The sequence below is a fragment of the Lepidothrix coronata genome, unplaced genomic scaffold (genome assembly GCF_001604755.1).
Source record: "Lepidothrix coronata isolate B3197 unplaced genomic scaffold, Lepidothrix_coronata-1.0 Scaffold128, whole genome shotgun sequence".
NCBI classification, from domain to species: domain Eukaryota; kingdom Metazoa; phylum Chordata; class Aves; order Passeriformes; family Pipridae; genus Lepidothrix; species Lepidothrix coronata.
In genome coordinates this window covers 2,551,752-2,563,183 of record NW_016690308.1, presented here as the reverse complement: position 1 = coordinate 2,563,183, position 11,432 = coordinate 2,551,752, and the positions used below count along the sequence as shown (strand labels likewise).

Here is an 11,432-nt window from a genome sequence, read left to right as displayed (position 1 = left end):
GCTACTTTATTGCCAGGCTGAATTTTCAAGTGGCTTTTCAAAATTATTCAAATATGAAAAAAAGAAACACATACTGTACCTGCAAGCTGTAATTAGCCTTTGCCCTAATTAGGTGTGTGATAAGATCTGTAGTATGCTGAAAATGGATTTTTTCTGTAAAAACAGATTGCAATCATTAAAGAGGCAAATTTAATTAAGAAAAATCAAAGCTATCACAAACATATAATGAGCTCAAAGGATGGGCTAACTTACCATCAGCGGTAGCATGAATGATCAAAAATGTCTGTTCCTTCAGTAATGAGACTCTGTGTGATAATTTGTTGATCTGTGAAGGTAAAGGTTGCAATAAGATTTAAAAACTTGCCAGAAATTAGCAATTTACATGGAGGCACTAGAAGCACTTAATTCTATTTAACACTTTTTCTCAATGATAATAAGCAGACACTAGCACAGCATATTCTCCTGGCTGCTGGTATCAATCTAGAGGTGAAATAGATCCCACCCTCTGCTTCCAGGCTCAGTGTCAGCAGCAGGAAGGACTCAGAGACCCTTGACTGTTCTGATAATATTCACTAAAACCTGAACTGCAGAACCCATGGAAAACATCAAAGTGGATTTCAGGTGAAACCACTGATGAAAAGCATGCTCAGGTGCCAAATCCTAAGAACTCTTCAGGAAGCTGGAGTGACTTTGGTGAGGTTTGAAAGCCAACCTCAACGAGCTTTAACAACTCCAGAGAGGATCCGATATGAAATTCAAGTGTCCACTGCTGAGAATGGCTTTGCCCCCAGCTGTCTTACAGATGCACAGGGGAAAATAAACACAAATCTGAGTGACTGCAAATGGTACAGGGTAGGAGAAATGAAGAACTTCTCCACTCAGTTAAGGACCCTGCCATGCTCTGCAGAGAGCTCAGGAGACAACCAGAAGTACCACTGTTTGCTTAGGCCAACTCGTCAGTGCACAAAGAGTACATGACAATTCAAAGCCCTCATTTCTGGAATATTTTATCTTGCTTTCATCTGTACTGACCTGCCTTCAAATTTCTAAGAGGAAAATAAAAGTTTGTACTGATCTAGAAATTATGAGTGCAAAATTTGAGAGTCAATGAACTCAGAGTTTAGATAACCAGGAAAAAGATTACCCTGTGAGTACACAGGGTGATACCTGCCTTCTCTGAGAGAACACAGTGCCAAACCTTTGCTGCCTTCTGTCTTATGGCTGTAGACAAGGCTTAGAAGCTGAACAAAGTTTTCTCTATAATATATTCTGTTTGTGTGACTATTCTTTATTAGGTTTTTCCTCCGAGTAATTGCAGCACAGTATATAACTGATCCCATCACACATACTAAACAATGTTTTGTGCCATGTCTCCTTTCCCATGTCCTGCTCAATTCTGACACAGAGTTCTGCCTGAAATATCACATATTTTGAGAAAGTCAAGAGAAGCTGAGCTTCACTTGAGTTCGAGTCAAAAAGTATATCTCAGAGAGAATCAAAGTGGCAAGACCAGTGGCAGGAACTTTCAAGGAGGTTGTGACACTGTGTCCTCTTGGGCACAGCTGAGCCACTCTTTCAATCTCTAAAACTGGTATAACTGTATTTATCCAATTTAGAGAGGCAGACATGAGGGCTAATCAATAAAACCTTTATCCATTATTACTATTAAGACAAGAAAAGCAGCAAGCAGGCTGAAAGAAACCTTCAGAGCTTTACTAGTGAGTGTCTTGCATATCCTTGCTCCCTCCCCAAAAGAGAACACATGGAGGAAGAGCTAAAACCCAGTTCACACTTTATCAGGAAAATGCAGTGTCCATGCAGTTACCTCATATGCTCTGTTATCAATCCCGTGCAAGCCCAAGTATCTTTCAGAAAAGGCTGAAGCTTGAAAAGAAAAAAATGCAAACATCACTTTCAGTCATAAGTGAGTACACTGGTGCTTCTGAGTCAAGTATTGCAAATGCTAAAAAAGGCCTTATTTTCTAACATTGCCTTAATTATAGAGGATGCATTTCTAAAAGTTTTTGAAAATACACTTAAGGATATCTGTGATACTACAGTCTGTCATTATCACCATGTACTTCTGGTTTCTAAATCAGTCACAGAAGAGCCTTTTTTTTCATCCTTAATGCAACCGAGGTAGGAGAGAAGAACACTATCATTTTCTGTCCCTTTCTCCTTTCTAAAGGCCTTCTCCATCAACAGCAAGTCCCCATTGCACTCAGGGATAACTGTGCAGCTCCAGCAGGGTGGCTGAGCACCACTGACTTCCATGGCAGTCCCCTGATTTTCACTAGCACTAAGTGCAAAGGGAAAAACTGGTGTCCCTGAGAGAAAGGACCACCATGTGCAGTGGAGTACTGTTGTCAGAGACAGAATGGGTGTGGCAGACTGGACCACAGGTTGCATGGATGGATGGTTCAGGCAAGAAAGAAGCACATTCAAGGCAGGGTTGTGGTTGGTGGTAGAGGCTGGAGAGGTTTTAAGGCAGTTCTCCTTTATTTAAAAGGAGTAATAATACTCTGACCACCATGGCTGGTGCCACCAGTGTCAACAAATTTGCTCGACTGGGGGGAAAAGTGTTTATGGCTACTCCTAAGAAGACACAGGATATAAACCAGGAAGGATCTTGGAAAATAAAGGTGGTAACTGGGAAAGGATAGGGAAGAAATATCATTTGTGGTCATATTTTACCATATAGTTTGAAGTCTGTCACTGGGGAAAGAGCAGCTCCACAGGCAAACACCTGGTTCTCTTCACCGGCTGGAAGCATGTAAGTGCTCAGGTAGCCGCCGTAATCCTGGGACAGAAAGGGGACAGGGGTGTCAGTGGTCCTGCTGTGAGGCACTGCTGCTTTTGGGTACAGAAACAGGGCAGCTTAGACCTTGCAGCAAACATTTGACCATTACAGAGCCTTTAACACCTCGCACTGAAAGAAAACAAAACAAGGGGTATCTCCCTATCTTTGGCACACGTGGCTGAAGATGAGCTGTACACTTTTTGCACTTTCCTGAAGGCAGGATGGCTGTGTGCCCAGGAGCTGGCCTTTCTCTTCCCATTTTATGGTTTTAGCTCTAACCAGGTATGTTACCTTTCCAAAACACTACCGCAGTCTTTCGCTATTTAAAATGAACATCACAATTTCAGTGTCTGCTGTCAGCCTGTTAACAATTCCCTGCAGAGATGCTGCTGCATGTGCAGCTCTCTTCACCCACTCCAAGCCTGTATCCCCCACAATAAACAATTTCTGCTCCCAGTCCCCTTCTCATCTCAAACTATGTGTACTTTATAACTACTGTTTTCTGGCCAGACACACACTGTGGTGCAAATCAGCCTCCATAGTGGTGTTGTACACTCGTGAACATGATAAACCCACATTCCCACAGGCCTTAAGAGACAAGATGAAAATGAAATGAAAGTTTGCAATGGGAAAAAATAATTAATTATCTGACAAGGTTTTTCCGAGCAGTAGTCACTTTTTGCACTTGGAAGTTAATTTAAAAAAAGCAATTGACGAACATATTGATAAAATGAAAGCTTCCACCTTTAACATCCCTCAGCAAGATACAGTCTATCTCAAAAATAAATATTAATAAAAAAGTCACCACTGACATATTAAATAAGTCAGGATTTAGCTCAGCTGCTTAGCCACATCAGCCAACTTGAAGAGCACAGAAGAACAACGAGAAAACGTTACCTTCCCAAACACACCGACTCGCGTTTTATCAATGAAATGCTCCTTCAGCATTGTCCTAAAACATGAGAGAGGAGAAACAATGGGCTAAAAATATTTTTTCCTCAGATATAGCAAACACAGTGTGATTTTAATCAGCTTTAAATTAGGGTGGCCACAGAAAAATTCACAGAATGGTTTGGGTTGGAAGGGACCTTAAAGATAATCTCATTTCAACACCCCTGCCGAGGGCAGGGACATCTGCCACTAGACCAGGATGCTCAAACCCCCACCCAACCTGGCCTTGAACACTTCCAGGGATGGGACATCCACAGCTTCTCTGGGAAATCTATTCCAGGGTCTCACACTCTAACAGTAAAGAATTTCTTCCTAATATCAAATCTAAACCTGCCTTTTTTCAGTTTAAAGCTCTTAACCCTTGACGTAGACAATCTAAATTGTGTCATACAAGCTGCTTTCACATAAGTCTGTTTGATTTAATCTTGCAACCTCATGTGTTGGATTTGACCAAGCAACGGCAACAAATAATCTGTAGTACCTTTGGAAGTCATAATAAGCCATTGCAAAGCTATTGCAATACTCTGATAGTGGTTTTAATGTGATTACGTGCAGAATAAATCTAACAATATGACAGGATTTGATATTCAGGATTTTGCACTGGTTTTTCTCTTTAAAAAGTTTAAGGATTTAAAGATGGGTTTTTCTAACCGCCAGGCAAGCAAAAGATTAATGCAGGAACAGATATTCAAGCTTACTTGTTTGTAGCTGTATGACTGCGCAGAGCTAAAAATAAGCAGGCTTTGAACATGTGATACAGACAAATGTGCTCTGATTTAGCTCTGTTTAAGGCTTGTTTTTCCCCCTCTGCACTGGCTGGCATGAGCTCCCTCTCACATGCCATCACTTGGTCACAGCTGTATGTACAGTGTCCTTCCCTCCCATCTCCTTGCTCTACCCCATACACCATTAAAACAACCAGGACTAGTGATGGTACTGGGTTAATTATCATTAGTGAAAGAATTTCTTCAATAAGGATGTCACTGACCGGACAGCATCCAACTGATCCTTCTCTTCCAAAAAGCCCAGCCTCCTCTTGACCTCATGCAGTAGCTTAGTGCCCTGGAAGCCACTCCCGCGGCCGTCGAACTTCAGCACGATGGCGTTGTGAGAGCTGACCATGACGCTTTCCCACGTCACCTCAAACCTCTCCGTTACGATCTGGCTCCCGGGTGTCCCGTCTCTGACACAGAAACAGGCATCAAGCAAAGGCAGAGGCACCAAGCAGGGGCCAAACGCCCTCCTTGGGACTGTGATCTTGCCGTGGGATGGGGACCCACAGCTTCGTCGTGCTGGGTAAGGCTGGACAGGTTTCTAGAAGGGGAGACCACTCTCTGCAAGGATGGTGTGCACAAGACTGATTGTGTGGGATGGGTTTTGAGGCTGGGTGGAAGTTGAGGGTTGGTTTCTGCCCCTCTCTGTGCACACCAGCTATGGCTGTGCTAAGCTGAGCTTTGAACCCACCCTAGCAAGCACATCCCTAACTGGACAGGATTCCTCCCATGAGCAACCAGGGCAGTGACACAGGTATCAGTTGAGTTTTCCCTTTTTTATACCTCCTCTAATCTACATCTATTTTCTACATTCCCCAAAGCTGCTGTTCTTTTTTCTGTTGGAGGGGTTTCTGTGAGGAGCTTGACTTTGGAGTCCATAGGCACTACCAAAATATGTTGGATGAAACTTGAAGACATCAGGCGTCTTTTTCTTCACTGGTAAGCACTGGGGTTTCATTTACTGCCCCATTCACCCAGCCCTGCCCTTCCCTCTGCCATAGGGTTCTGGAGAGCAGCAGTAGATGGAGCTCTCAGTCACTTCTGTCATCAATGCTTCACACAAGCACAGAGGGAAAGGATGCTTTTAAAGTGATAAAAACTGGCTTAATCATGCCCAGTTTGGCCTAAAATTGGTAGGAAAGGGTGGGAAAGACTCCCTCTTCACCCTTCTGGTTAGGGTCTGATCCTGTCAGACAAGGGAACTGTCTCCAGAAACACAGACTCCACTTCAGCCAGACAACTTGGAAAAAACAAGAGATGGTGATAATGACTTTAAGCAATAATTTAGGACTGGGATTACTGTAGAGCCACTGTCATTTTTATCCACTTTTTGTCGGTTTTGGGGTTCTTAGAGACATCAGGCAACTCACTGCAGGATTTTAATGCTCATGTGACTCCAAGTCATTTACATTTATTCAAGTGAGACCCAGACCTATCCAGCTCCAGAGGCAGCCTAATCAAGTGCCGTTAGCTTGATGAGTACCAATCTTCCTCAAGCACTTCCATAATGAAGTACATTTTCTCTGCAGTAATTCTGTGATGTAACGACACGCTTATTGCAGTGTTTTTGTCCTTCATGGAGGGATGTGCAGGATGGTGTTCAGGCGTTTGCCAGGCATTCATCATTCCTGCACGAGGCTTCTCTCTCTCGTGGGGTGTTCCCTGGCAGGCAAGCGATGCAGTGGGATGCAGCCAGGGCCAAACAGGTTCTTCCAAGGTCAGTGAATTCCCTCCCCCAGTTTCTTTCCAAATTGCCAGAAAAAAACCTCAGTAATAATGTGTATTATTATTATTACTAAATGTTGCATAAGAAATATCCATCTGCTTTGCCCGCCAGGAGGAAAACCTACCTACCTAATATAAATCATGCAGACCTAATAACATCGTGCAGATCTTCAAAGGTTTCCAACTCTGTACTGTCACTTCAGGGAACACCTTACAAGGGAAGGATTTCTGCATGAGGGCATCTAAAACTTAAGTTCTAGTAAGGCTGACCGAATTTCACTCTAAAACTACCTGTTATGCAGGTTGAGTGCCCTAAGGACTGGGACAGAAAGTCAAAATCCATCTTTTATTCCTCCTCCTCCTTTTTCTGCCCCTCAAATTATTGAATTGCAAGTGTACATGGAACAGTTTTATAAAGTCCTACAGTTTACTCTGCAGGATTTCACTAGGGTGCCCTCCTGGTAGCTTAAAACCTTGGCTCAAATATAGGAGAGAAGGGATGTACATCCAGCCTCTTCTAGCTGTGAAGCGAGAAGGGAAAGGGACCAACATGCTGGACTCTGACATTCCCTGTACAGAACATATCTTAGAAGTTTCTGATCATGGCCAAGGTCTCCAGAATGCCCTAATAATGTAAACAAAAAGAAAGGACAAGAGAGAACTTACACAACCAGAAGCAAGGGGTAGTGCGCGGTATCCGAAAAGATTGCAGGCTTTAGGATCTGCATTGGCAATTCTAGGCAAAAAAGAACAAATAACAACATGTCTTCCATGTGGGAATGTTGACATAACTCTAATAGATGTTTCTCGTGTTTTGGCCAAATATGAGTAGGAACAAAATGGTATTTTATGAGCAGTGGCAAATAACACCTTAGAAACACAGATGTCGCCAAAGAAAGGACCCATATTGTGATAGCTGAGGTGACAAGAAAGGTAAATTGGGAGTGTTCAGTCATGCATCACTTTTACAGCATTCAATTAACATCTGTCAATAGCTACAATTTCCCTTTTTTGGCAGCTGAATGTGTGACGCAGACAGAAATCAATATTCCAGGGCAGCAGAGAAGGGGGAAAATTGGCGATGAAAATGGTAATTTAAAACCCAATTAAGTATGGTGGCTGGGGGAGAGAAATATAATTATTTTGCTATAATGGTGTGAAGACAGAGGGAGAAACAAGTATTGTAATCCTAGCTTCCTAAGGGCTGAATTTTGCTGCCAAACAGGAGGCAAAGGTGCTGAAGCCCACATTGTTATACCGGTGCAGAACCAATGTAAGGGTGGGATGTGATCACCAAAGCTTCTTTTAACTGAATGGCATTTCTATGGTTTTGAATCAATAGACAAAACTGACAACACACAAACACTCAGCCCGTTTATTTTTAAAATGTTAACTACAATCTAGATTAGCAAAGGCCCAGTAATTAAATCAGTATTAGGACCATTTTCCATAGATTAATACACAGATTAGCAGCACGGTTTAAGTGGTTTGCTTTGCAGTCGTCTGACACTCTGCCTAATTAGTTATTCCATCTGAATGCTAATAGCTGCAAATTGGATCAATGGCCCAGGGACAGCCAAAAAGGCCAACGCTTGACTTTAAATATTACGAAGTGCTACGTGCAGTGTTCTCAAGGCTGTTCAGCCCAAAGCTTTAAAAACACAGGGAGGACACGGCACAACAGCCACATGGCTGTGGCCAGTTTGTATTTATTACACACACACGTGTATTTTTTGTTAAATGAGCAGAATTGCAATGATACTTGCAGTTAAGAAATTTGGCATCCAGCTGAGTTATCCCTAATAAACTGCCAGTGTCACACAGGTTGGCTCATGGGGGGACAGGCAGGATCTCAATGACAGGCTTTCCCCCCATCTTCTCCTGCCCATAAAACCTGTGAGTGAATGTCTGTCCCTGTTATTCTATGCACTGTTTTATGTTCCTAATGCCTGTGTGGCAAGCAGAACATTTTAGGGCCATTATTTTTCAAATGGCAGCCATCTCTCAGGCTTTGCTTCACATTTTATAACATCTGGTAATGGTTGAAATCAATAGCCTGTCCCCAGCACACCTCATTGCTTCCATTTCACTGCCTGAGAGTTATGCTCCTTCCCGGCATGGGAAACCAGATGGGCCACACCTTGAACCCAGCGTCTCTGGGGCTTATTTGGAGTTGCCACCATACACAGAAACTGGGATTTTGGGGAGCCACTGTGCAGCTCTGAGTATGTGGATTTTCCCCATACAGGTAAGTTATAAGCTTACAGCCAGAGGAGGTGCTTTTTAGGTTGTTTCAGGTACAGCTACAGAGACAGGCAGAAGATGCTTACATTTTGGCTGTTTGCCACCAGGCTTTTTTCTCTCTCTTTGGCATATAGATGCATGGGGGATGATTATACAAGTAGTAGAAATAACACACCAGCTGCAGATAGAAACAGCTCCAAATTTTTAATTTCTTTTTTCCAGGTGAAATATCTTTCGTCTTTTCCTATATAGCTGGGGTTTTTTTCAACCCTATCAAATCATATGGCTTTCTTAAAGGATCTTGAATGACTGCAATGGGCAGTCACTGGAGAGTCATCTTCATTCACTGCAGTTCAGACTGTGCACTGAAAGGCAGCCACAGCTGTAGCCAGCAAGCACACACAGTGTCCCACTCCAAACTGATTTCAGATAACACATCACACAGCTATGGCAAATGTGCCCCCAACAATAGGGGTACCCCATTGAGTAATTTCCCAGAGTGGCTTTTTCTCTACAAAGGAGTTTCAAAAGGAAAAAAAAAAGCCCAACCCTATCATTTTGCCTTTCTTCAGCTGAATTCTCATCAAATTCTGCCTCTGTAATAACCTCCTGATGTAGCACATCCTAAGAGAGTGCTTTGCAAACTGTGTGAGTTTATTGAGAGTCAAAGTCATTTTTCCTCCTGCCAGTCTACCCAAGATGACTGTATCATTTCACAGTTACAGCAGTGAAAGAGAAAAATAAGTGAGAAGAAAGGTGCTACTTACTGTAATCATCTATCTTGATTTCCGTGTATTCTACCTTAGGCATTTGCCTGTCATTTACAGCCTGCTGCACATTTTCATTTACCTCCAGCTCAAAAATTTCTGAAAGAAGAAGGTCAAGAGCATAAAAACTTTTGGCATTGTTTGTGAAAATGCATTTTGACATTTTATAGCCACCTTAATATATATAACACAAGTTCCCTTGTGAAAGAATTTCCTTCTAGCCCTCACAGATGTCTAATTCAGTTGAGTCTTTGAAGTTCTGCATTGGCAAATTGTATTCCTGAAATAGTGGCATTCATCTGATTTCCAGGAGATGGGAATGTGACCTGTGTTAGTATGCTACTAAGGGTCAGACATCCACCTGACATGAAAACCTAGATGTCAAATAAAGAGGTCCTCAAGTCTGTGCCCAAGTTACACATGATAAGTGGGGAAAGGGAGGACACTATGGAAGACTTTAGGACAAGGTTGTGCTGCTACACAACATAAAATCCGTGGGAAGGAAAGCCATGGGGAGAAGAGAGTGGACAAAGCTCATACAAACCTGCAACACCAGGGTTTGGAACAGCCTTGGTTTTTGGAAGGTTTCAAGAATTGTTCATTTTGTGTGTCTTACCCAAGGAGTCTCTGGGTCTGAAATAGAGGATTCCTTCCTCCTTCCCAGGATTTAACCTTTATTCCCACATCCTGGCCACGTGATCTACCCGCTGAGCCTCTTCTAGAAAAAGTGGCCACCTCCAGCATCAGAAAGAGCAAGTTCTTCCCAGATGGTAAGGAAAGGGCCCAACACTTCAAGTTTTATGTCCTAGGTGGTGGGAAAAGTCTCCTGGTGATGGAGAAGCTCCTGAGCCCCACGGAGGAGGGATTGAAGGGCTGGGATGATCCCAGTGTGATGGCAAGGCATGCTGGTCTGGGGAGCCTGTTGTAGTGTTCATCCCCATGGCATCAGTCTGGGTGTGACCAGGGGGATCCAGGGCATTATCTCTGCCATGTGAAGCCAAGGAAGGTTTGAGATTTTGCACTACATTATGTATTTCCTTGACTGTAACTTCCCTTTAGAGACACATTGATAAATAGATTTGTAACCCCAGCTCCTCAAGTAATGCTTCTGGTACCTGATTATCACACTCATTGCCCATCTCTGCTGAACAGGCAGGCATGGCACAAAAAACTTGCCCTTCCCCGTTAATAAATTTCAGAGATCTTTCAACAATAATATATTGGTTCAATGATTATTCACCCTGCTTCTGAAAAGCCCAGCTCTTCTCTATTGAAACCACAGCCCCCACAAAAGTGCCAAAGCAACAGCCTATTACGTTTGGTTAAATATTAAGATTCTCATTTAATTATGGCATACACAAGTAGCTTTATCAGCAGAAAGGGGCCTGCCACGTAGGGGAATTTAGTCAAGCCGTTTTATTTGTTCATATAATTGCATTCACAGAAAGCCAGGAAGACTGTGGAGGATATAAAAAAGATTGGCATATCTCCTAAAGGACTCCCCTTTTTGCTTTAGGACCACAGGGAGCTTGAGTCTGTGGAGTACAAATGGTCATTGCTTAATTAAATGTAAGCACGCTATAATATTCAGTGCAACTCACTATTATCAGATTATTGCAGAATATAGAGGCAAAGTCCCTTTATAGAGTAATGGGCTCATATTAAATAAGTAAATTCAGTAACATGCAATTGTCAGTTGCCCTTTATTCAAAAGCAAAAGAATGAGGGGGGTGGGGGGGAAGGAACCAGGGGAAATGGTAATCATATGCAGAAAATCATGAATTTCAGTAGGGGATGTAAGTTGAGTTCTCTGTGTAATAAATGCTACCCATATATTTCTGTCAAAGTAAAACTAGTCCTGGCGTGTTTTATGTTACTTTTTCAAGCCCTTTATTTGCTGTTTCTTCATTTGTTTTATAGCATCTGTATTTTATAAAACTATAAGGAGGCTATAACACAGCTAATGAGAGCACTGTCCTGTACATGCTGGTATAGCCAGTCTGCCTACGGTAAAATTAAGGTGTTGTGTTTAAGGGGGAGGAAAAAGGAAGAGACTTTGGAGCTGCAGGTCAGAGCTAAGAAACCCTCCTGGCTGAAAAGCCTTGTGGGCATCACCTGGGCTGCTCTAGGGTTATGCTGTGTGGGCGATACACCCTTGTGCAGAGAGTCTTT

General features: G+C 42.7%; 1 protein-coding gene across 5 annotated transcripts in view; it reads right to left on the bottom strand.

Annotated features, from left to right (window-relative positions):
* DPP6 (dipeptidyl peptidase like 6) overlaps window positions 1–11,432 on the bottom strand; it is a 547,876-nt gene that overhangs the window by 3,543 nt on the left and 532,901 nt on the right. For all 5 annotated transcript variants that reach the window (XM_017826535.1, XM_017826536.1, XM_017826533.1 and 2 more), the window contains exons 18-25: window positions 9,261–9,359; window positions 6,916–6,985; window positions 4,740–4,934; window positions 3,698–3,752; window positions 2,695–2,800; window positions 1,826–1,884; window positions 253–325; window positions 80–153 (exon numbers count right to left, since the gene is read on the bottom strand). In XM_017826535.1, the coding sequence (XP_017682024.1) occupies window positions 80–153; window positions 253–325; window positions 1,826–1,884; window positions 2,695–2,800; window positions 3,698–3,752; window positions 4,740–4,934; window positions 6,916–6,985; window positions 9,261–9,359 (731 nt within the window). The remainder of the gene's footprint in view (window positions 1–79; window positions 154–252; window positions 326–1,825; window positions 1,885–2,694; window positions 2,801–3,697; window positions 3,753–4,739; window positions 4,935–6,915; window positions 6,986–9,260; window positions 9,360–11,432) is intronic.